This window comes from Zea mays, chromosome 9 (genome assembly GCF_902167145.1).
Source record: "Zea mays cultivar B73 chromosome 9, Zm-B73-REFERENCE-NAM-5.0, whole genome shotgun sequence".
NCBI classification, from domain to species: Eukaryota; Viridiplantae; Streptophyta; class Magnoliopsida; order Poales; family Poaceae; genus Zea; species Zea mays.
Window position 1 is genome coordinate 144,048,529 of NC_050104.1, and position 26,861 is coordinate 144,075,389.

At 52.4% G+C, this 26,861-nt stretch overlaps 1 protein-coding gene across 1 annotated transcript; it reads left to right on the top strand.

Moving 5' to 3' along the window:
• The first annotated feature begins 21,430 nt into the window (after positions 1-21,430).
• Positions 21,431-25,003, top strand: LOC103639274 (probable 2-oxoglutarate-dependent dioxygenase At5g05600). The gene is made up of 3 exons (XM_008662031.4): positions 21,431-22,045; positions 22,150-22,486; positions 24,382-25,003. Exons 1-3 carry the CDS (start codon positions 21,504-21,506, stop codon positions 24,724-24,726), a joined length of 1,224 nt encoding a protein of 407 aa, XP_008660253.1. The 5' UTR covers positions 21,431-21,503; the 3' UTR covers positions 24,727-25,003.
• The last annotated feature ends 1,858 nt before the right edge of the window (positions 25,004-26,861 follow it).

The window sequence follows — 26,861 nt, forward strand, 5'->3', positions numbered from 1 at the left end:
TCCATACAGATTGAACCCATCTATGGCTAGCACAACAAGTACATTACGAGCCTCTACAGTTTTCTCATGGCGAATGTCATCAAATTAGGTCCATGCTTCACCATCGGATGCGTGTATCATCTTGTTAGGATTGTATCGTTTGTCATTTTTGTGCTATGTCATCTGTTTTGCAGATTCCTTGGTCATGTATAGACGCTGGATCCTCGATATGAATGGAAGGTGGCATAGGATTGTAATGGGGATTTCGAACAGTCTCTTCTGTCCAATCACCAGATTCTACCTCCATGAACCTAGACGATTTACACTTCGGACAGTTGTTTGCCTTCGTGTATTCTTTCCTAAATAGGACACAACCCTTCGGACAAGCATGCATATGCTCATACGTCATCTTGAGTGCATGAAGGAGTTTATGTGCCTCGTACATGCTCTTTGGCAAAACATGATCCCCCGGAAGCAGCCTGCCAATAAATGTCAATAAACCATCAAAGGCTTCTCGACTCAGGTTGTACTGCGACTTGAACGCCCTTATACGTCCAATGACATCTAGTTGAGAAACCTTTGTATTGTCGTGAAGGGGTTTCTGTGTCGCGTCAAGCATGTCATAGAACGCCTTTGTGGTCGCCTGTATCTCGTCCTCCGTATTTCCTTAGGCGAACTGTGCCTCTTGATAGTTGTTCAACATATCTGCGACCCTGGCATGAGCATCATAATCCTCAATGCGTTGTCTCACCACCTCCTCTCTCGTACATTGTGCTTCACCATGGAAGATCAACCTAGTCTGGCGTAAATCCATTCTTCCAAATATGTTCTCCAATGGTCATCTTTGTTTTTATTTTCCTGTTGGCACATTTGTTGCACGGACATGGGACTAGACTCTCTCCTTTAGCAACTTCGCCAAATGCCTGTTCTAAGAAAGCATCAGTCTTTGTAATCCATTCAGGGGTGACATCATTCCTTGTTACGTGGCCCATGTACATCCACTCACGATCCTCGATCCTCTAACATATATAACCGAGTATAGTGTAATATAAACATGTAATGCATGTACACTACGTTCCTACCTTCTAATAGGTAAGGATAGATCCTAATCCCACTCGTGGTTGCGTAGATGTGGTTAGTTGCCATGCTTTACTTCAATCCGAGATAGAATTTCGGTAGCACCTCCCCACTTTTCTCGGATACACGTCCTGGCAAGGAGAGTGTGTATCCGGAGAACAACGGAGGGGTGACGCTGAAACTCTGCCTCGGATCGGAGTAGAGCATGGACAACTCGAAATAGATACACTTGTAGATATGCAAAGATCCGCATATCTACATCGTATCTCTTTTGAACGGGAGACACCTAATTGGGTCATGTGATCTACAACCATGATACGGAAATCGAGGTTATAACTATGGTGGCAGTGGAGTCAGGCTAGCGGGGTTGTGATGTGTCTGCAAAAAATAAACACAGGCCTATCAACAAAAAATTTTGGTAGCACCTCCCCCACACGGGGAGGTTTCCAAAACCTGCAAATAAAACTAATAGCACAATGGCTGACATCCACACATATATCAACGACACGATGGGCGATAATCGCATATAAACTCACAGGCAGTATTAACTAGAAGTGTGTTCAGTTCATTGTTTATGTTATGTTCTGATCTTCTCCCACTTGGATCTATTTGCACTTACAAATACAAGGTAATGATACAAAAGAAACAAAGAGCTAGTGGACCATTGGTTTGAATAAATTTATTCGACTTCTTTCCTAATCCTCATTGTATCTTCAAAAGGAAGGGGAATATGGTTCCAAATATTAATTTAATTTACACCAATAGTTCACATGAGTACATGTCTATATCTGCATGTGTTTGTTTGCTACTAGCTAGCCGTAGGACAGATCAATCACTCTGTTCTTTTCATGTATAATTTGTGCCTTTTTCGCAATAGAACCACATATAGGAACAACTCTATATGTGTTGCTGACACTAAAGAAAAAAGGAGCACATGGAATTTGACAAAAAATATTCCTTTTTAATTGTACATATACTATGGCAATACATCTCTAACAAACTACTTATCTCACACCCAATACTAAAAATATGCAATATAAGAGATTGTGATTCGTCCAATAGATTACTCATCTTATGGCTTGTGCCTAAAAAAGTTCAAAACAAAAATTTACAATTGAACATGCAGCGGGGGAACCTCTGATGGCGGCGATCGTGGTGATGGTGGCCGCTCGAGGGTGGCTGTGGCAGTGGTAGAGAGGTGACAGCGAGCTTAGTGGGCGACGACGGCTCGACACGTGGGCGCGATGGCTCGAGTTGGCCGTGGCCGGGGTCAGGGACGACGGCGGTGAGGGTGGGCTCAGTGGGCGAAGACGGCTCGGCATGCGGTTGTCGTGGCTCAAAGAGGCTGATACCAGGGACGACGACACCAATGGTGAGCTTGGTGGGTGACGGCGACTCGACACGCGTCTGCCGTGGCTCGAGGAGGCTAGGGCTGGGGGGACGACAGTGGTGAGGGTGGGCTCGGTAGGTGGCGCGGCTCGAGGCGACCGTGGTCGTGGATGAGGACGACAGGGAGGCGACGGTGGGAACGATGAGGAGCGTCGCAGCGGCGGGTAAAGGTGAGGAAGCGGCAGGGATTGAATGATTGAGATTGAATGGGCCCGCGTGCGCATGGTTTGGTTAAGTTTATTGTCTTTGTCGAGTGCCCGAGATCTGGCACTCGGCAAAGGTTTTTTTGTTTTAAAATTTACTTTGTCGAGTGTCCTGGATCTAGCACTCGACAAAGAATACTTGCCGAGTGCCCCCTGGCAGACACTCGACAAACTTAGTCTTCATGGAGTGTCTTTTCTCGACCTTGGCAAAGTATGTTTTTTTCATTTTTTCCACCAAACTTTTTGTGGTGTGTTCCCATACTATATAGACCTACATGTTCCATTTTGGCACAATTATCAAAATGTTTGCTATAACTATTAGATTTAGTTCGTTTAATTGAATTTTTTTGGATAATTCATATTTGAATTGCATGTCACTTGAAAAATGAAAAATGGTGAATGCAAAAATGATATTCATGTTATTTTGCACAAGTTACGAGCTATTTCAGGAACAGACCGGAATTTTCGAGCACCATGCTCACGAAACATGACCGCGAACTTGCGATCCAATTTTTTAAATTTATAAAACACAAACAAAGTCAGAAAATCATAAAACTGGTCGACATGTCATGATATCATATGTAGAGAGTCTGATTAAAATTTGACATTGTTTCGTGAAAGTTTTCGCGCACTATATGTAGAAACCTATACGACCTTCACATGAAATCATAAAACTTCTATGGAGGTCGGCTAGGTTTCTATACATAGTGTGTGACAAATTTCACCAAAACACTATCAATTTTTTGTCAGAGTCTATACATATGATATCATGACATGTCGATAAGTTTCATGATTTTTTGATTTTGTTTGTGTTTTATACAATTTTTAAAAACTAGATCGTAAGTTTGCGGTCGTGTTTCGTGAGCATGGTGCTCGAAAATTCTGGTATTTTACTGAAATAGGTTGTAACTTGTGCTAGTTAACATGAATATCATTTTTGCATTCACCGTTTTCCATTTTTCAAGTGACTTGCAGTTCAAATCTAAATTATCCGAAGAAATTCAATTAAACGAACTAAATCAAATAGTTATAGCAAATACTTTGATAATTGTGGTAAAATGGAACATATAGATCTATATAGTGTAGGAATATAGTAGAAAAAGTTTGGTGAAAAAAGAAAAATATACTTTGCTGAGTGTCAGAGAAAGACACTCGGCAAAAAATCAATTAATTTACCGAGTGTCTTCCAGAGGCCACTCAGCAAAGAAGTTATTTTACCGAGTATCAAATCTAGACACTCAGCATAGTTAACGACGACTGTTTGTCGATGGTCACAATTCGCTGAAAGCTTGACGCTCGGCGAAGACTCCATTGCCGAGCGTCTGTGTATGCCAAGTGTTTGGCACTCGACAAAGAGGTTTTGTGCCGAGTGTTATTTTTCACCGAGGGTGGCACTTGGGAAAACATGTTTTTCCAAGTGTTCGATAAATTGTCCTTGTCAAAGAGTTCAACACTTAGCAAAGAGACGAATTCTGATAGTGGTAACTAGTTTATGCCATAAAAGGAAAAATGATGCAACATGGAAGCTAATACATTCGCCATAAAATATAAAGGAACACGCTTCTTTGTTTTAAGTAAAAGCATTATTCTAAATTTGGTTTAAGCCTATATAAAGTAATTAGGCTAGCCAAGTAATTAATATTCACTCTGTCCCAAAATATAACTCTTTCTAACCCTCTTTTTTCACATTCGAATAAATGATAATGAATGAAGACATACGCGTAAACTATATTCATATGTTAATTAATAAATATAACTTTAGTCTAAAGCGAATTATATTTTGGGAGGGACTAGTAGTTATAATATCAAATATGCATCATTAGGTATATACGAAACATATTTTCTATTATTTAGCTCTTCTTTAATACGGTTGATGGTAATATAGTATTATGTATAGGAACTTGGCAAAACTTAAAATAGTTTGCTTTATTAAGAGAGACAGGGAGATCGAAGATATTAGTTAATAATTAACTCATTTGTATTTTTAAAACAGTCACATCTTTCAATTGCGCAAAGCAATCTTTCAATTACTTAAATACCAATACCCGTTTTTGCGAAGCAATTACTTTATGACGAAAAGATGTAGCATCATACAAAACGTGCTAGCAGCCTGGCACGCGCTTTGATTGGGATTTGAGAGTGGTTCAGGTGATGAGTCACGTCTATTGGATTTAACTCTGTCAGGGCATATACTAATTAATGTAGTCAAATAGTGACAAGGCAGAATAAGATGAAGAGCAGCATCGTCACCTCATTCGGAAACGTGATTCAGGAGGAAGCTAGGATATGACGACAAGGGATCTAAGAGGGGTTGGTTGCTCATGTACTTCGGGAGCCTAAATTAATTAAGGTGTGTTTGGTTTGTGAAGTTATCTTAAAGAGTCCCTAAAAGGTTAGATGAAAAAAAAATATAAGGGATGGACTCTTTGCAAAGAGCCCGTCTCGTTATGGCTCTCTATGCATATTGTATCTTAACTGTATTTATGGTACAAAGACTCAGTGTTGTATCACAAAGTATCTTAAGTGTCTCTTGTACTTAGAAAATCGAACTAACGTCACAGATTTGTATATGCCCTTATGTTTCATGAAGTGATGCATCATAAGTTTATCCCATAAATTTTGGTAGAATCAACTCCTTCCTCATGCATATACTCCATCCGTCCTAGAATAATAGTCGTTTAGCTCTATATTCTTATGTTTATATTCATATGGATGATTATAAACCTAGCCATATATATAGAACACATACATGAATTATTATATGAATTCAGTAAAAATGTAAAACGAATTTTAATTTGGGATGGAGAGAGTACTAATTATTAGCTTATGAGGAATAGAGTACTGGTGATGAATCAACTTATTCTATTTCACAAACCAAATAAAAAAAATGAGAAGCGAGAAGATGGACCACCTTATTCCTCAAACGAAAACACATTTAATTAATCGCCTCATGTTGATCGTGCTTTCACACGATGAATCAATCAATAGCATTGTTTCGTACAATTACAGCTTCAGTCGCGTGGCAAATAATATTAGCTATTGAATTTGAATTACAACTCGAGAGCGGGATGGGCCACCGATGGCACGAGTGACGGAGTGAGGGGTGGCAGGGTCGCGGGGGTTGGCAGGAGCTAATGTGTGTAAGAGATGAGGAAAGAAGAATGATCTGGATAATATTAGCTATTATTGAATTTAAATAAGTAAGAGACAAGTACGGTGATCTAACAATCTGAATCGTTAGTTTTGAGAGTGTGTTATGTGTGAGTGTAATTTGTTTGATAGATTTAGGGAAGGTTATAGGTCTGGAAGTGATTTGGTTGAGTCGGTTTTGTAAATTAACCCACACTCAACCTCTAGTAAATCCACCAAATAAATTGTGGTGAGGACACTATTATTCGTTGGCCAAGATGCAATTGACCCAGTTGGCCTAATTGTAGTCGGACGGCGACCGTGTGAGCCTTATAATTGTCCCACCTCGCTTAACTTTGAAGTAAGAAGCCACTTTAAAAGGAAGAAGCCACCCTTACTCCATCAGACTAGTCTTTTTGGGGCAATTGGGCCTTTACAGGAGTTAGATATGCTTAATGAACTGTTGGGTTTCGGACAACCCTAATTTGTTAGTCCTCGACCAACCCCACTGTCGGGGACCATAATTAGGGGTACCCTCAAGACGCCTAATTCTCAGCTGGTAACCCCCATCAGCATAAAGCTGCAAAGGCCTGATGGGCACGATTAAGTCAGGGATCAGTCCACACGAGTGACTCGATCACGCTTCACCCGAGCCTAGCCTCGGCCGAAGGCAGCCGACCTCGAGAGACTTCCGTCTCGCCCGAGGCCCCCTTTTTATGGCGGACACATCACCGGCTCGCCCAAGGCCTTGGCTTCGCTCAGAAGCAACCTTGACTAAATCACCACACCGACTGACCAAATTGCAGGGGCATTTAACGCAAAGGTGGCCTGACACCTCTATCCTGACACGCGCCCCCGGCAGAGCCGAGGTGACCGCCGTCACTCCACCGCTCCACTGGCCAGTCTGACAGAAGGACAGCGCCGCCTGCGCCACTCCGACTGCAGTGCCACTCGACAGAGTGAGTCTAACAGGCAATTAGGCCTTGCCAAAGGCGCCACGGCGAACTCCGCTCCGCCCGACCCCAGGGCTCGGACTCGGGCTAGGACCCGGAAGACGGCGAACTCCGCTCCGCCCGACCCCAGGGCTCGGACTCGGGCTAGGACCCGGAAGACGGCGAACTCCGCTCCGCCCGACCCCAGGGCTCGGACTCGGGCTAAGACCCGGAAGACGGCGAACTCCGCTCCGCCCGACCCCAGGGCTCGGACTCGGGCTAAGACCCGGAAGACGGCGAACTCCGCTCCGCCCGACCCCAGGGCTCGGACTCGGGCTAAGACCCGGAAGACGGCGAACTCCGCTCCGCCCGACCCCAGGGCTCGGACTCGGGCTAAGACCCGGAAGACGACGAAACTCCGCCTCGCTCGACCCCAGGGCTCGGACTCCGCCCTGGCCTCGGCCGGACGACTTCCGCCTCGCCCGACCCCCTGGCTCGGGCTCGGCCACGGCAACTGAAGGCAAGACTCAACCTCGGCTTCGGAGGAAACCCCACGTCGCCCTGCCTAGAGCATAGACCGCCACGTCAACAGGAAACGTCATCATCATCCTACCCCGAATCGACTCGGGTCACGGAGAACAAGACCGGCGTCTCGTCCGGCCAGCTCCGCCAGAGGGGCAATGATGGCGCTCCACGAGCTCTATGACGACGGCGGCCCCCAGCTCTCTTACGGCAGCAGGACAACGTCAGCAGGGACTCGACCGCTCCAACAGCTATCCCTCCATCAGGCTCCGTCGCACCTCCGATAGCCACGACATCACGCCAGCAGGATGCCCAGATCTCTCCGGCTGCCACATCGGCATGTACCTAGGGCACTAGCTCTCCCTCCGCTAGACACGTAGCACTCTGCTACATCCCCATTGTACACCTGGATCCTCTCCTTACAACTATAAAAGGAAGGACCAGGGCCTTCTCAGAGAGGGTTGGCCGCGCGGGACCGAGGACGGGACAGGCGCTCTCTTGGGGCCGCTCGCTTCCCTCACCCGCGTGGACGCTTGTAACCCCCCTACTGCAAGCGCACCTGACCTGGGCGCGGGACGAACACGAAGGCCGCGGGACTTCCACCTCTCTCACGCTCGGCTCCGGCCGCCTCGCCTCTCCCCCCTCCGCGCTCGCCCACGCGCTCGACCCATCTGGGCTGGGGCACGCAGCACACTCACTCGTCGGCTTAGGGACCCCCCTGTCTCGAAACGCCGACAGTTGGCGCGCCAGGTAGGGGCACGCTGCGTGCTGACGAATAGCTCCCCGTCAAGCTCCAGATGGGCAGTCTCCAGCAACCTCTCCGGCCCGGGACGGTGCTTCGTTTCGGGGCTCTCGAGTTCATGTCCTTCGACGGCAGCTACGACATGATACTTCTTCCACCGCCGTGCGACCACGACAATGGCGGCCGACAACCCGCCCGCCGGCGGCGGAATCGACGACGTCTACCCCGCGTGGTGGAAAAGCAACATTCGGGCTCGCTCCGTTCTCTCCCCCGCCAACGGAGGAGGAGGCGGGGCCGTCAAGGCCAGACGGGAGGCCGCGCTTCGCCGGCCGTCGAGCGAATCGACGCCCCCGACGCCCCGACGGAAGGCACGCCGGACATCGACCTCGCGTTCAAGACGGAGGCAAGCGCCGTCCCCCCGCGGCACGATGACCCCGAGCAAGAAGACGACGCCGGCGCGCTCGCGGAAAGCCTGCAGGACGTCGCCCTCGAACCAGAGATGACGGCGCAACCAGTCCCCGATGTGACTACGTCGCTCCTCGTCGACCAAAAGGTAACGACTAACTCCCATCTTGCGTCATTTCGACTCGGCCTCAACCCGCCAAACGACCTCGATTTGGCGGGCGCTCTCATTGAGGCGAGTGCAACCCCACTGAGGTTCTGTATGCGGTCGCCTTGGGACCGACTGACGGACGTCTCGACCTACGGGCCCTCTGGGTCCGAGGAAGATGACGACCCCAGCATCGGTTGGGATTTCTCCGGACTTGGCAACCCCAGTGCCGTGCGGGACTTCATGACCGCATGTGACTATTGTCTGTCCGACTGTTTCGATGGAAGCCGCAGCCTTGGCGACGAGAGCTGCGGCTCAAGCCGCGAATGTTTCCACATCGAGCTAGGGAATCCCACCGAAGGCAACCATCTTGGCATGCCGGAGGATGGTGATCTCCCTAGGCCGGTGCCTCGCGCCGACATCCCACGGGAGCTAGCTGTGGTCCCCGCTCCGGCGGGGGGTTACGACCCACAACTCGAGCAAGTCCGCGAGGCGCAGGCCAGGCTCAACGAGGGAACGGGAGCGCTTGAGCCGATCCGTCGGGACGTCGGACAGGCATGGGTGGGCCAACCCCTGGCCGGAGAAATACGTCATCTGCCCCAAGGTCTCCAGCACCGCGTCGCCAACGACGTCAGGATCAGGCCACCGCCCGCATCCAGCGGGGTCGGTCAGAACCTGGCAACCGCAGCAATGCTCATCCGCGCGATGCCGGAGCCGTCAACCACCGAGGGTCGGCGGATCCAGGGAGAACTCAAGAATCTCCTGGAAGGCGCCGCGGCCCGGCGGGCCGAGAGCACCGCATCCCGAAGGCAAGGATATCCCTCGGAACCTCTTGCCGCGACTTCCCGATTCATGCGGGAAGCCTCGGTCTACACCGGGCGCACGCGCAACACCGCGCCTGCGGCCCCGGGCCACCTCGGCAACGAGCACCATCGACGCGACCGTCGGGCTCACCTCGACGAAAGGGTGCGCCGAGGCTATCACCCCAGGCGTGGGGGACGTTACGACAGCGGGGAGGATCGGAGTCCTTCGCCCGAACCACCCGGTCCGCAGGCTTTCAGTCGGGCCATCCGACGGGCGCCATTCCCGACCCGGTTCCGACCCCCGACTACTATCGTAAAGTACTCGGGGGAAACGAGACCGGAGCTGTGGCTCGCGGACTACCGCCTTGCCTGCCAACTGGGTGGAACGGACAACGACAACCTCATCATCCGCAACCTCCCCCTGTTCCTCTCCGACACTGCTCGTGCCTGGTTGGAGCACCTGCCTCCGGGGCAGATTTCCAACTGGGACGACTTGGTCCAAGCCTTCGCTGGCAATTTCCAGGGCACATACGTGCGCCCCGGGAATTCCTGGGACCTTCGAAGCTGCCGGCAACAGCCGGGGGAGTCGCTCCGGGACTACATCCGGCGATTCTCGAAGCAGCGCACCGAGCTGCCCAACATCACCGACTCGGATGTCATCGGCGCGTTCCTCGCCGGCACCACTTGCCGCGACCTGGTGAGCAAGCTGGGTCGCAAAACCCCCACCAGGGCCAGCGAGCTGATGGACATCGCCACCAAGTTCGCCTCCGGCCAGGAGGCGGTCGAGGCTATCTTCCGAAAGGACAAGCAGCCCCAGGGCCGCCCGTCGGAAGAAGCTCCCGAGACGTCTGCTCCGCGCGGCGCCAAGAAGAAAGGCAAGAAGAAGTCGCAATCGAAACGCGACGCCGCAGACGCGGACCTTGTCGCCGCCGCCGAGTATAAGAACCCTCGGAAGCCCCCCGGAGGTGCAAACCTCTTCAACAAGATGCTCAAGGAGCCGTGCCCCTACCATCAGGGGCCCGTCAAGCACACCCTCGAGGAGTGTGTTATGCTTCGGCGTCATTTCCACAGGGCCGGGCCACCCGCCGAGGGTGGCAGGGCCCGCGACGACGACAAGAACGAAGATCACCAAGCAGGAGAATTCCCCGAGGTCCGCGACTGCTTCATGATCTACGGAGGGCATGCGGCGAATGCCTCGGCTCGGCACCGCAAGCAAGAGCGCCGGGAGGTCTGCTCGTTGAAGGTGGCGGCGCCAGTCTACCTAGACTGGTCCGACAAGCCCATCACTTTCGACCGAGCCGACCACCCCGACCATGTGCCGAGCCCGGGGAAATACCCGCTCGTCGTCGACCCCGTTGTCGGCGATGTCAGGCTCACCAAGGTCCTGATGGACGGGGGCAGCTGCCTCAACATCATCTACGCCGAGACCCTCAAGCTCCTGCGCGTCGATCCGTCCACCGTCCGAGCAGGCGCTGCGCCCTTCCACGGGATCATCCCTGGGAAGCGCGTCCAGCCCCTCGGGCGACTCGACCTCCCAGTCTGCTTCGGGACACCCTCCAACTTCCGAAGGGAGACCCTGACGTTCGAAGTGGTCGGGTTCCGAGGAACCTACCACGCCGTGTTAGGGAGGCCATGCTACGCGAAGTTCATGGCCGTCCCCAACTACACCTACCTGAAGCTCAAGATGCCGGGCCCCAACGGGGTCATCACCGTCGGCCCCACGTACAAACACGCGTTCGAATGCGACGTGGAGTGCGTGGAGTACGCCGAGGCCCTCGCCGAGTCCGAGGCCCTCATCGCCGACCTGGAGAACCTCTCCAAGGAGGTCCCAGACGTGAAGCACCATGCCGGCAACTTCGAGCCAGCGGAGACGGTCAAGGCCGTCCCCCTCGACCCCAGCGGCGACACCACCAAGCAGATCCGGATCGGTTCCGGGCTCGACCCCAAATAGGAAGCAGTGCTCGTCGACTTTCTCCGCGCAAACGCCGACGTCTTTGCGTGGAGTCCCTCGGACATGCCCGGCATACCGAGGGATGTCGCCGAGCACTCGCTGGATATTCGGGCCGGAGCCCGACCCGTCAGACAGCCTCTGCGCCGATTCGACGAGGAGAAGCGCAGAGCGATTGGCGAAGAGATCCACATGCTAATGGCGGCAGGGTTCATCAAAGAGGTATTCCATCCCGAATGGCTTGCCAACCCTGTGCTTGTGAGGAAGAAAGGGGGGAAATGGCGGATGTGTGTAGACTACACTGGTCTCAACAAAGCATGTCCGAAGGTTCCCTACCCTCTGCCTCGCATCGACCAAATCGTGGATTCCACTGCTGGGTGCGAAACCCTGTCCTTCCTCGATGCCTACTCGGGGTATCACCAGATCCGGATGAAAGAGTCCGACCAGCTCGCGACTTCTTTCATCACGCCGTTCGGCATGTACTGCTACGTCACCATGCCGTTCGGCCTGAGGAATGCAGGCGCGACGTACCAACGGTGCATGAACCATGTGTTCGGCGAACACATCGGTCGCACAGTCGAGGCCTACGTCGATGACATCGTAGTCAAGACACGGAAGGCTCCCAACCTCCTCTCCGACCTTGAAGTGACATTCCGGTGTCTCAAGGCGAAAGGAGTCAAGCTTAATCCTGAGAAGTGTGTCTTCGGGGTGCCCCGAGGCATGCTCCTAGGGTTCATCGTCTCTGAGCGAGGCATCGAGGCCAACCCGGAGAAGATCGTGGCCATCACCAGCATGGGGCCCATCAAGGACTTAAAAGGGGTACAGAGGGTCATGGGATGCCTCGCGGCCCTGAGCCGCTTCATCTCATGCCTCGGCGAAAGAGGTCTGCCCCTGTACCGCCTTTTAAGGAAAGCCGAGTGTTTCGTTTGGACCCCTGAGGCCGAGGAAGCCCTCGGCAACCTAAAGGCGCTCCTTACAAAGGCGCCAGTCTTGGTGCCGCCGGCGGACGGAGAAACCCTCTTGGTCTACGTCGCCGCGACCACTCAGGTGGTTAGCGCCGCGATTGTGGTCGAAAGGCAGGAGGAAGGGCATACATTGCCCGTTCAGAGGCCGGTTTACTTCATCAGCGAAGTGCTGTCCGAGACTAAGATCCGCTACCCACAAGTTCAAAAGCTGTTGTATGCTGTGATCCTGACGAGGCGGAAGCTACGACACTACTTCGAGTCCCATCCGGTGACTGTGGTGTCATCCTTCCCCCTGGGGGAGATCATCCAGTGCCGAGAGGCCTCGGGCAGGATCGCAAAGTGGGCAGTGGAGATCATGGGCGAAACGATCTCGTTCGCCCCTCGGAAGGCCATCAAGTCCCAAGTGTTGGCGGATTTCGTGGCTGAATGGGTCGATACCCAACTACCAACGACTCCGATCCAACCGGAGCTCTGGACCATGTTTTTCGACGGGTCGCTGATGAAGACGGGGGCCGGTGCGGGCCTGCTCTTCATCTCGCCCCTCGGAAAGCACTTGCGCTACGTGCTGCGCCTCCACTTCCCGGCGTCCAACGATGTGGCCGAGTACGAAGCTCTGGTCAACGGATTGTGGATCGCCATCAAGCTAGGGGTCAGACGCCTCGACGCACGCGGTGATTCGCAGCTCGTCATCGACCAAGTCATGAAGAACTCCCACTGCCGCGACCCGAAGATGGAGGCCTACTGCGACGAGGTTCGGCGCCTGGAAGACAAGTTCTTCGGGCTCGAGCTCAACCACATCGCTCGGCGCTACAACGAAACCGCAGACGAGCTGGCGAAGATAGCCTCGGGGCAAACGACAGTCCCCCCGGACGTCTTCTCCCGGGATCTGCATCAACCCTCCGTCAAGCTCGACGACGCGCCCGAGCCCGAGGTACTCTCGGCCCCCGAGGGCGGGGCATTGAACGTCGAGGAAGGGCAGAGCGGGGCCACGCCAGACCAGGATTGGCAGGCCCCGTACCTGCAATATCTCCGTCGAGGAGAGCTACCCCTCGACCAAGTCGAGGCTCGGCGGGTAGCGCGATGCGCCAAGTCATTCGTCTTGCTGGGCGACGAAGAGGAGCTCTACCATCGCAGCCCCTCGGGCATCCTCCAGCGATGCATCTCCATCGCCGAAGGTCGGGAACTGCTGCAAGAAGTACACTCGGGGGCTTGCGGCCACCACGCAGCACCCCGAGCCCTTGTTGGAAATGCTTTCCGGCAAGGCTTCTACTGGCCAACGGCGGTGGCTGACGTCACTAGAATTGTCCGCACCTGCGAAGGGTGCCAATTCTATGCGAAGCGGACACACCTGCCCGCTCAGGCTCTGCAGACAATACCCATCACCTGGCCCTTCGCTGTATGGGGTCTGGACCTTGTCGGTCCCTTGCAAAAGGCGCCCGGGGGCTACACGCACCTGCTGGTCGCCATCGACAAATTCTCCAAGTGGATCGAGGTCCGACCTCTGAACAGCATCAGGTCCGAGCAGGCGGTGGCATTCTTCACCAACATCATCCATCGCTTCGGGGTCCCGAACTCCATCATCACCGACAACGGCACCCAGTTCACCGGCAAAAAATTCTTGGATTTTTGCGAGGATCATCATATCCGGGTGGACTGGGCCGCCGTGGCTCATCCCATGTCGAATGGGCAAGTAGAGCGTGCCAACGGCATGATTCTACAAGGGCTCAAGCCTCGGATCTACAACGACCTCAACCAGTTCGGCAGGCGATGGATGAAGGAACTCCCCTCGGTGGTCTGGAGCCTAAGGACGATGCCGAGTCGTGCCAAGGGCTTCACGCCGTTTTTCCTGGTCTACGGGGCTGAAGCTATCCTGCCCACTGACCTGGAATACGGCTCCCCAAGGGCGAGGGCCTACACCGAGCAAAGCAACCAAGCCAGCCGAGAGGAATCGCTGGACCAGTTGGAGGAAGCTCGGGACAGGGCCTTACTACACTCGGCGCGGTACCAACAGTCCCTGCGACGTTACCACGCCCGAGGGGTCCGGTCCCGAGAACTCCAGGTGGGCGACCTGGTGCTTCGGCTGCGACAAGACGCCCGAGGGAGGCACAAGCTCACGCCCCCCTGGGAAGGGCCGTTCGTCATCGCCAAAGTTCTGAAGCCCGGAACATACAAGCTGGCCAACAATCAAGGCGAGATCTACGGCAACGCTTGGAACATCAAACAGCTACGTCGCTTCTACCCTTAAGATGTTTTCAAGTTGTTCATATACCTCGCACCTACGCAAAGTTTAGTTGTCAAGGAAGGGTCGGCCTAGCCTCGGCAAGGCCCGACCCTCCCTCGGGGGCTAAAAGGGGGGAGACCCCCTCTGCGTCGAATTTTTTCCTCGAAAAAGGACCTCTTTTTAGCAGGATTTCTTCCGTGCTTCTTGACTACTTTGGAAAGCGGATCCTGGAAATGACGAGGTACACGTAAGCAGCCAAGGCTGACCGAGCCGAGGGACTCCTACGCCTCCGGGATACGGATACCTCACTCGTCCCCTTCTGCGATAAGTAACTTGCGCTCGGATAAAGCGACTCCGTGGACCGAACGAGTCATCACGTTCGGAAGCTCTCCTGCCGAAGCAGTCCTTCAAGCTTTCTCGACTAAATCGGGGACAGGGCCTCATGGACGGGTGAAAGTACGCGTAAGCGGCAAGGCCGACCGAGCCGAGGGATTCCCACGCCTCTGGGATACGGATACCTCACTCGTCCCTTCCGCGAAAAGCAACTCTCGCTCACACAAACATCCCTATTACCGACAGAGTCCAGATGCTCGAAACAAGAGGAAAAAAGGACGCAGCTTCGCAAGCGCGGCGAGGGCGTGTTCTTCTGGCCTCGGCGGCCGCACAAAGCGCACGCTACAAGATGATCTGATCCTGCAGGCTCGGGTCTTCACGCCGAAGGGAGCCGTAGCACCCTCGGCATCGACGACGTCTACAGCAAAGCCCGACCCAGCCTCGGGCGGCGCCGAGGTCCAGGGGCTCCTCCAGGAATCCGGCCCGAGCAGGCGGCTCAACCGGTTACCCCTGGGGCCTCGGGCAACCGGCTTCCAAGGGCGCTAGCCCGATCCGAGGCCTCGACTGACCGACTTGGGCGTCGGCACCGCTGACGGGCGACACGGCTAGGCTCCGGCCGACCAGGTTCCCCATTCTCGAGCCAACTCCGCCTCTGTTCATACTGATATCGCTACCCCCGGCCTCGATCCACCAAAGGGCGGCCGAGGGGTCCCTTCAACTAAGCTAGAGGAGCCTCACGTAACAAGGCCGAACGGGCCGAGGGATTCCTACGCCTCCGGGATACGGATACCTCACCCGTCACCTTGACACGGGGCAACTCATGCTTGGTAAAGCGGTTCAGATAATAAAACAGGCGAGACTTAGTGCTCGGAAATGAGGAAAAAACACGGCTCCATGCCAAAATTACATACACGTTCAGGCCTCGACAGCCGCAATGAACGAACTCACTGGCATTCGAAGTGCCATTACAAACGGAACTCCGGTTCCCCCTCCGCAGGTACAAACAACCCCACTCCGAGGGGGAAGGCCTGCGGAGCAACGGAAGGCCGACGAGTGGTGCGCCGTCGCCCGCTCCAGCAGCAGCGACGACAACGCCTTCTGCTCCGAGGGACCAAGCAGCGGCAGCGCCAGCCTCGGGCTCAATGCCGCTGCCAGGAAGCCCCCGCCCATGCCAAAACTTGTGAGGCAAGGACGGGCAGAAGGCCATAGAGTCGGAGGTCAGCCCGCGGTCGGCCCCGGCCATCTCGCCGGCGGGAGAACTTCTTCAAGCTGCCGCGGCGGATGCCGGCGCCGCGAGTGGCTCCGAAGCCACTCACGCCTGAAGGCCAGGCACGCTGCAGCTGCCAGCGCCACGGGCGACGGCCGCCTTTCCCTCCGATCACTGAGTGAAGGAGCGGGCTGCCGCCCACGCGGGGGCCGACCTCAACTCGGCGCACTCCCCTCCCCAGCCCTGGCGATGAAAATCCTTGAGGCTAAGGGAGAGGAAGAGGCCGCGGCCCGGCTCGCTTTCCCTCACCATCAAGTCGGAGGTCGCCATCTCAGGTGACCGCCGACGGAGGGGAGCAGCCGGGCAGCATGACGAAAATCCTTGAAGCCGAACGATGGCTGAGAGGTACCAACTCCCATGGAGTTGTGTTCCTCCAACGAGGAGGTGGAAAGGCGGCGGATATCCCCCATCCGGGGGCTTGGAAGACGGGAAGACCCGGCGCTTAAGGGAGGAAGAAGGCATGGTTGCCTTACGAGGGGAGCCTCCCTCCTTTTAAAGGCAACTCCCCCTACGTGCGCCCCCAGGCGCCGCGGGCCGAGTCTTCTCCAACACGCTCCAAGGCCCTCCCCTGCGACTCGGGGGCTGGGTCCCGCATGTCATGCAAGCCGGCTCAGGGCAGAAGAAGCCAAACCGCCGCGCATGATGCGCACGACCGTCCAGCGGTTACAGGCGACCCCCCATTTTCGCCCAGACCAACGGGCAGAAGGGGCAAGCAGCCATGCAGGCGGCATGCAACCGCGCCAGATGGACGCGCTTCTCCAACTTCTGACACGCCAGCCTGGGGCCCAGGCCCACGCGTCGAGCAACTGGCGCGCCAGTTGCTGCATGCAAGCAACCGCACCGCCACTTGTGCCACCATCGCGCCTCTTCGGTTGCGAAGCCTATGCCACGACTCGAGGCGACCCAACAGCGCCAGACTGGCGCGTCGGTCAAAGCAACCGAAAGTGGGACGGCAGTAATAGCGGTGGCAGGCGGGCGGGCGCAGCGGTCACGTCGTCAGCCAGGCTCACGTCCCATCCTGAGACAGCAAGAGAGCCTCCTCTCACGGCGTGAAGACGGTGCACCCGTGACCCGTTCCTCGAACGGATCACCCGCGCGCAACGGCCGCCCCGCCAACCACTCGCCCCGTCGCATTAACTCCGCGGCGGGACACGCGGCGCTTCTGGCAGGAGGAGCGCGCGACGCTTCACCTTCGCCTTAATAACCGCGTCAGAAAAGGTACGCCACGTCGTCTGATTTCGTATCCTTTTCCGTTTTCCTCTTTCTCTATCTCTTGCAACAGGGACCGGGGAAGGGGGATACCCCGAGAGGGATCCTTCTCCGCGAAGGAACCGGGCTCCGCGCCCCCCATTACTGATCAGGGGTTCGAAGGCTGGCCCCCCGAGGGTTCAACAACCGCCTCAGATCGCGTGGGCCCGACACCCACTACTGGTCAGGGGTTCGAAGGCCAGCCCCCCGAAGGGCTCCATGGCCGCCTCAGGCTACTCGGGCTCCGCGCCCATTACTGATCAGGGGTTCGAAGGCTGGCCCCCGAAGGGTTCACAGTCGCCTCAGACACCGAGCGAGGGATGACCAGGGGTACGTTCGATACATAACCAAGGCTCGGGCTGCGCTCCCGAGGTACCCTAGGACATATCCGAGACCAGTGGGAACGATCTTGTAACGGAATCCCATCGGAGGGAGGCATCGAGCCCTCGGACCCCGTCGCCAGGGGACCGGGTCCGGCAAGTCACCCGCAGGTACTTTTGGGCGTGCCTCTGGGCCCCTAGCCGACCCCCAACGAACGGGGCACGGACGTCCACTCGGATTACCCGCTTGCAGCTCACCGGAGACACCATGTTCGGTGCCCATCGAGGGTAACATGGCGCACTCCCCCCCTCCTCCTTGCGGAAAGGCGACGAAGGGGCGTATGTAAAAAGCCGAGTCTGTCCCTGATCGTCCTCTCGCCCTGTGCAGAGGCTCGGGGGCTGCTCTCGCAAAAACTGGCTCCGGCCAAATCGTTGACAGCGTCAACATACCAGCCCGAGAGCTTGGGCCCCGACCGTGCACCCGGGCTACGGCCAGTTCGCATGAGGGAACGACCAGACCAGCTGAAGCGTTAAGCGAAGTATTAAGACCTCGAAGGAGTGTAACCACTCCTCCGAGGCCTCGGGGGCTACACCCGGCGGGTGCGCTCGCGCGCACCCACCGGAACGAAATGCAACCGAGAAAGGCTGGTCCCCTTGCAAAAACGTGCGACGAAAGCCTCCAAGCGAGTGCTAACACTCCCTTCGAGGCTCGGGGGCTACTGTCGGGGACCATAATTAGGGGTACCCTCAAGACGCCTAATTCTCAGCTGGTAACCCCCATCAGCATAAAGCTGCAAAGGCCTGATGGGCACGATTAAGTCAGGGATCAGTCCACACGAGTGACTCGATCACGCTTCACCCGAGCCTAGCCTCGGCCGAAGGCAGCCGACCTCGAGAGACTTCCGTCTCGCCCGAGGCCCCCTTTTTATGGCGGACACATCACCGGCTCGCCCAAGGCCTTGGCTTCGCTCAGAAGCAACCTTGACTAAATCACCACACCGACTGACCAAATTGCAGGGGCATTTAACGCAAAGGTGGCCTGACACCTCTATCCTGACACGCGCCCCCGGCAGAGCCGAGGTGACCGCCGTCACTCCACCGCTCCACTGGCCAGTCTGACAGAAGGACAGCGCCGCCTGCGCCACTCCGACTGCAGTGCCACTCGACAGAGTGAGTCTGACAGGCAATTAGGCCTTGCCAAAGGCGCCACGGCGAACTCCGCTCCGCCCGACCCCAGGGCTCGGACTCGGGCTAGGACCCGGAAGACGGCGAACTCCGCTCCGCCCGACCCCAGGGCTCGGACTCGGGCTAGGACCCGGAAGACGGCGAACTCCGCTCCGCCCGACCCCAGGGCTCGGACTCGGGCTAAGACCCGGAAGACGGCGAACTCCGCTCCGCCCGACCCCAGGGCTCGGACTCGGGCTAAGACCCGGAAGACGGTGAACTCCGCTCCGCCCGACCCCAGGGCTCGGACTCGGGCTAAGACCCGGAAGACGGCGAACTCCGCTCCGCCCGACCCCAGGGCTCGGACTCGGGCTAAGACCCGGAAGACGACGAAACTCCGCCTCGCCCGACCCCAGGGCTCGGACTCCGCCCTGGCCTCGGCCGGACGACTTTCGCCTCGCCCGACCCCCTGGCTCGGGCTCGGCCACGGCAACTGAAGGCAAGACTCAACCTCGGCTTCGGAGGAAACCCCACGTCGCCCTGCCTAGAGCACAGACCGCCACGTCAACAGGAAACGTCATCATCATCCTACCCCGAATCGACTCGGGTCACGGAGAACAAGACCGGCGTCTCGTCCGGCCAGCTCCGCCAGAGGGGCAATGATGGCGCTCCACGAGCTCTATGACGACGGCGGCCCCCAGCTCTCTTACGGTAGCAGGACAACGTCAGCAGGGACTCGACCGCTCCAACAGCTGTCCCTCCATCAGGCTCCGTCGCACCTCCGATAGCCACGACATCACGCCAGCAGGATGCCCAGATCTCTCCGGCTGCCACATCGGCATGTACCTAGGGCACTAGCTCTCCCTCCGCTAGACACGTAGCACTCTGCTACATCCCCATTGTACACCTGGATCCTCTCCTTACAACTATAAAAGGAAGGACCAGGGCCTTCTCAGAGAGGGTTGGCCGCGCGGGACCGAGGACGGGACAGGCGCTCTCTTGGGGCCACTCGCTTCCCTCACCCGCGTGGACGCTTGTAACCCCCCTACTGCAAGCGCACCTGACCTGGGAGCGGGACGAACACGAAGGCCGCGGGACTTCCACCTCTCTCACGCTCGGCTCCGGCCGCCTCGCCTCTCCCCCCTCCGCGCTCGCCCACGCGCTCGACCCATCTGGGCTGGGGCACGCAGCACACTCACTCGTCGGCTTAGGGACCCCCTGTCTCGAAACGCCGACACCCACCTAGGTGTATCATCTAGTATCGGAGCTAAAGTCTATTTTAAGAAGGTGAAAATGATGAGGACATCCTCCACTATTACGCGTTGACAAAGACGCAATTGACTCAGTTGGCCCAATTGTAGTTGGACGACGACCGTTTGAGCCTCAGAATTATCCAACCTCGCTTTACTTGAAAAAAGGAAGCCACATTATAAGGGAGAGTCACCCTTCCCCATCATACTAGTCTTTTAGGATGATTAAGCCTTTCTCTAAGTTGGGTGTGCTTAATGAACTATTGGGCCTCGGACAACCCTAATTTGTTGGCCCTTGGTCAACCCTACCTAGGTTGGGTGTATTAAATTGTACCTAGAATTAACATACCATCAGAACTAACGGTTCAGATCATTAAATAATCCCCTCGATCTCTCTTACTCAAATAAATGGAAAATATTATTTGGATCATCCCTCTCCCGTGACCCACTCAGTCTCCCCCATGCATCCTCGTCGCCCCCTTCCCCCACTCGCGTCGACGCCCTCAACCTCTCCTCTCGTGTCTTTGCCATCGACCCCTTCCTCTTTCCTCTCTGGGGTCATAGCGTTAGTACGAACTATATTGATCACATAGATATGTGTGACTCTAGATCACACTTCACAATAAAGTTATATTGTTAGTCTATGTGAAATAAAAAAGCCAATTGTCAATAAAAAATATTTTACTAACACAAATCTTATTGTGGCTATATTAGCTGTGATGATTACATGAAGTGCACAAATTGCAATAGGACCGGCATGCAATGTGATACTTCTTCTGTTGTTTTTAGTTTTGCCACCTTACTCATTTTTTACCTTTAGTCGCTTTTTTTACTCGGTTTTGTCTTCTTGCTCTATAGCAACCGAAGAGCAAAACTGAAAAGAAAAAACACGACTAAGGGTAAAAATGAAAAGGTTGGCAAAACTAAGAGTATGAATTGAAAAATTCTTTTTTATCATTACATACTAAATTAAATATTTAGATGATGGCCATTATTTTTAAATAAATATTATAGATCCATATTATAAGATTTATGTTTTTAGATTCACTGTCAAAATTACTTGTATGAAGTCAAAATAATTTTTTAAAAATGTTTGATAAAAAATAATAATATCTAAAGCTAATGTGACATATTAAAAACAGAGGAGTACCTCCTTGACCACAAAATCCTAGCATAATTACACATTGTACAGAGCTAGCCTATTTTCATATTGTGTCATTGTTATTTTTTCAGCACGTGCTTTATTTTTGCCTGGCTATGCTTATGCATGTTGCTTTCAAGCCCACTGGTTGAAATTTTACATTCAACACTCCGATGATGATCGCATGGGCACAATGTCTCTTCCTCGTCGTCCTTATAAAAGTGGGTAAAATATGGTATTACCACTCATCTGGACCATCATATGTACAATTGCAACTAGCTAGAACTAGTATATATATCATCAAATACCATGCGTGAGTTATGCACGCAGTAGGGCGTCTTGTCTTAACTCTTAAGCCAGCTCCGATGACAAGCTGCTTCAACAGCGGCGCCGGCTGGCCGGAGCCCGTGGTGCGCGTCCAGGCCGTGTCGGACACCTGCGGCGACACGATCCCGGAGCGGTACGTGAAGCCTCTGCCGGAGCGGCCCCGGCTCTCGCCAGCCTCCGATGTCGGCGGCGGCCGGAACATCCCAGTCATAGACCTGTCAATGCCAGACGTGGACGCGACATCCCGTGCTGTGGCAGCGGCGTGCCGGGAGTGGGGCTTTTTCCAGGCAGTGAACCACGGCGTTCGCCCGGAGCTGCTGCGCGGCGCGCGCGCGGCGTGGCGTGGCTTCTTCAAGCAGCCCGCGGAGGTGCGCGAGCGCTACGCGAACTCGCCGTCGACGTACGAGGGCTACGGCAGCCGCCTCGGCACCGCTAAGGGAGGCCCCCTGGATTGGGGCGACTACTACTTCCTCCACCTCCTGCCGTCGTCCCTCAAGAACCACGAAAAGTGGCCTTCCCTCCCTTACTCTCTACGGTGAACACCGCACATCATACGGTCTATATTTCCAAGCACCGTGCCGGCCCGGCCGTGTAGTTGATCTCATGCTCGCACGGGACATGCATGCATGGTGGTTGCAGGGGCACGACGGAGGAGTATGGAGAGGAAGTGTTGCATCTGTGCCGGAGGGTGATGCGGCTGCTTTCCAGCGGGCTGGGACTGGAAGCCGGAAGACTGCAGGCGGCGTTCGGCGGAGAGGGTGGCGAAGGGGCGTGCTTGCGGATCAACTTCTACCCGCGGTGCCCGCAGCCAGAACTCACGCTGGGCGTAGCGGGGCACTCCGACCCCGGCGGCATGACCATGCTGCTGGTCGACGACCACGTGAAGGGCCTGCAGGTAAGGGGACCCGACGGACAGTGGATCATCGTCGACCCCGTCCCCGACGCCTTCATTGTCAACATCGGTGACCAGATCCAGGTATGTTTCCATCACAATAATATTATTTAATGGTCGTACATATGTGCACGTGACATATATTCGTACCACGGCTCACTTTGGACGACATGTTAATTACTCCACTAAGAAAATCATGTCAGGTGGTTAAAAAGGCATCTGATTTTTCATTTTTGCTTTATTTCCAGATAACAAACACTGTCTATCTAATCTAAATCAAACTATCAGAATTTATTTTAAACTCATTCTCAACCTTAGAACTATTATTGAACATCTTCTCTTGCTGTGCTAGGTTATGTTTACCTTCAGATACATGTAAATGCGAGAAAATAAACAGGATACACAAGTGCTAGTATTAGATTTCATTAGAGAGACGATTATTGGCCGACTAATTAAGAACTAAGAAATATACATGGAACAAATTAACGTGGCACCGCAGCGTGTGCAACTGTGCAAGCCTCAAAAGGTATCCCAGGAACAACAACAACAACACTGAAAAAACAAGAGAAATATTCGAGGACCAGCACGACCGAATCCAAAAAAGAAGAGCCTCAAAACGAGCGTCCCAGAATCTGATTGATTATGTAAGGGACTCAAGATTTGCGCCAAAAGCATGGATTCCCATGAAAAAGTAGGGGGGTTTATTGCATGCACCTCCCAAATCCCAGTGCAACTGTGCTAGTATTTCAAAAATATTGGATCGTTTAATTTTAGAGGTAAGCGATCGAACACACATGCATGTCAGTTTAAATTTTTTTGATAAATATCATTGAGTTTTTTAAATGACCATAAAATTAGAAGCATATTCATCGTTGAGCTTCTCCAAGAGAGTTTCTAAAATCGTGCTCAAAGTCATTTTTGCATAAAAAAATTCTAGGCTATTTTCAAATCGCTCTAACCGTTTTATATTTTTCTTTCCCTATTGTATAGTTACATTGTTCTTTCTCCACATCCTTCAGATTAGCTGATTGATACATGTGTGTACATATTTCTATGCGGGTGGAACAATTTTCCTAAGTTTTGGAAAGACCGGGAGTCAGCGAGTTATTGAAGAGCAGTTTTTTAATACTCTCTCCGTTTCAAAATATAATTCGTTCTAGTCTAAATATACATTTATTAATAAACTTATAAATGTAGTTTGTATATACGTCTATATTTTATTATATTATTCTTTGTACGAATATGGACAGAAAAAAGAGTACTAGAAAAATCATATTTTAGGACGGAGGAAGTATTACTAAAAATCAAGATTGGGAGTGAATTTTAGGAACTCTTAGCGATACTCTTATCTAGCTACTAAGCTAGTAAGACTTCATTAACTTGTGGTAACATCACTTAACATATACTAAACATATTACCCTACACGAACAGTTGGATTTTATGTATGCTATGTGTATCACGGATATAATAGTAATAAGAAATAGTACTACCGTCTATAATATATACTCCGATTTAGAAAAGTTTATCAAAAAGAAACTCATAATTTGATGAAAAACTTATTAACTAGGTTTAATATATAGGTACGAATGTGTCGTATAAGTATGTATTTGCTTGAATTGTCTGAAAAACTTTAAAATATATTACTAGGTTGAAAGGAGTAAACAATATATAGAAGTAAATTTTCTAGCGTCTAGAAAAACTAAAACATCTTATACTTTATTTCGAACAGAGTATATTTTTAATATTGTATTTGAAAGCTTTTGTTTTACGAGTATGAGAAGCACCCATGCATGCATGTACGTGCGATACAATATACTCCCTCTTTTTCTTTTTAGTTGTCGCTGGATAGTTTAAATTTGTATTATCCAGCGACAAATAAAACGAAACGGAGAGATTATATATTTTCACGTTTGCACATGTTATGTAATACGTAAAGCTACACTTACAAGAGTGACACTAAAATGCATGCCTGCGCGCAGGTGCTGAGCAACGCGGCATACAAGAGCGTGGAGCACCGAGTGACGGTGAGCGCCACGGAGGACCGGCTGTCTATGGCTTTCTTCTACAACCCGCGAAGCGACCTGCCCATCGCGCCGATGGCGGAGCTGGTGGGGCCAGGCCGGCCGGCGCTGTACCCGGAGATGACCTTCGATGAGTACCGCGTCTTCATTCGGCAACGCGGTTTGGCCGGCAAGGCGCAACTTGAGTCCATGCAGAAAGCCGCCGCCACCGCCGCCGACGGCGGCCGCCGCCAGCTCGTCCACCAGCTAGCAGCTACTGAACATATCATCTCCAGGGCCAGCTGGTCTGTTAGCGATGCATAATCATCATTGTCATTGGATGGATCGGTGAACAATAATTTGATGTTTAATTTCTATAGAAATGCTGGTGGTGTACATTCATCCCATGTAACTGAGCAGTAATAATGTGCGTGTGTAGATACATATGCATATATACAAGTGTGTGGAAGTGGAACTCCTATTTGTGTTGTGTGTTACTTGAGTTCACAAGAGAAGTCATGCAAACCAGGATAATGATCCAAATCAATACTACTAATGATCTATTGTTTTAACTGCACGATTTTTTAAATCGGACCCTGCAGACAGAGCAGAGTATTGGAAGCTTACGGTTTCATCCTTGTGTATATATTACATTTGGTGGATCTTTGTGTGACTTGCATTGTCATTGTGCATCACGCCTCCCAAGTTTATCATGCCATATATGTAAAAAAATCATATTTAACTTTATTGTATACATTATATATGGTTTTTAATTGACATAGAATCGTAAGCAGGTAGCAGCTTCACAAATGCATTGCTTCATCTCGCCTCCCCATGATCTTATCCTTCCGAAAAATATCATTGCGTATATAACTAGGCATATATCTTCAGTACGTTTCACGTCATGATAATACTCTTTTAGATAGTTTTCGGTTCCAAAATATAGTGGAACGAAGTTGCTCCGCTTTTAATTTGTTGTTGTTTGGATTGGTTACATGTAAAACGGAATGACTTTAAAAAGGAAAAATTATGCCTAAATGGGTTCCCTAAAGTTTTTCGGGCGAAGCCATTTACTGGGATGAAACCGCTCCACCTCAATTGGCTGTTGAACCGAACACTACCTTAGTAAATCTAGAAAAAAAATCCATGTACTACGACTTAAAAATGTGTTTAGTTGTATCTAATAAGATCTGGTTTGGAGTTTGAAGATGAAATACGACGCTACCATAGATGTGATCTTCGTGGCTTTCTTGCATAAATGGCATCCATCCTGTATTCCTGTTGACCTGCTCAAACCAAAAGAGCAAGGAGGGATGGATGAATCTTTTGGTATGGACGCGTGACTTCGTAGCAACCAATCGAACAACATTTCAGGCAGCTTTGAAATTGGTCCTTGTAATAGTATGTGTTACTTTTGTCTAGCTTTGCTAGTAAGCTGGTATCCTCAGACTTAAACCTTGTGTTATGTTACTTAATTTCAATATAAATACAGGTAATCTCGCTAAAAGATAAAATAAGGTAGTTTAAACATACATTTTTTCAAAATGATTAAGAAAATCAATCAATCAAGAAGCTCCAATATAATCCCATCTAGAACAATAAGTCATTAGCGCGTAGAGTCCTTGTATACATAGTATTTTTTTTTCATTTTTCGTCATCGTTTCGAAAGAATCTAGGCAAATCTAGAGAGGGAAAATTAGGCCTTGTCAACATCCGGGGAAGGCAATACCTCCTGTTGCCACCAAGACGCAATTAAGGATCCTAGTAAGAAAAGCTACCACGAGGCTTACATACTACGATCATCGTTCTCGGGCCCCCATGTCTTGAGGACCTCCCTAACCCCAGTCAGCAGGACAAGAGCTTCACACCGAATAACTTGATATTGAGGCATCCTAAAAATAACTACACCACAAAGTCTCAGAAAAAAGCCACTAAGGAACCCAAGAATCATCGAGATCCACGACACTCCAAGGCCCGTGCCCTAGTGTTCTAGGATGTCCTTGCCTAGAATAATCTAAGTCATTGGAGGCCCTCATCCCTAGGACACTCATGATCAATCTAAGTCTCCAAGACCCCTCTTGCCCTGAGGCACTAATGAGACTAAGCTAGGTCCCTTCATGGTGTGGGGCGCTCATAACAGATTCAGTTGCTCAATCAGTTTGTCCCTCAGTGAACTTAACAACACTTAAATGCTCGAGGTTCTCTCATAGCCCATAAGGTCCTCAGTCTCACCTAATATAAGTGACCGAGCCTAGACCCTTTGGGATCCAGAGCCTTCCATTGAAACAAGGGACTTGATGCGACTAAATGTAATCATGTTGGTTGAAAGGATGTGTCTAAGCCAACTAAGGGCATTACATCCTCAAGGTAGGGACCCCACATCAAAAGGTCCATTGGCAAGTCCATAGCATTAGTTTGTCAAATAATTCTTACGTACAACATATTAAATATGCGATGTG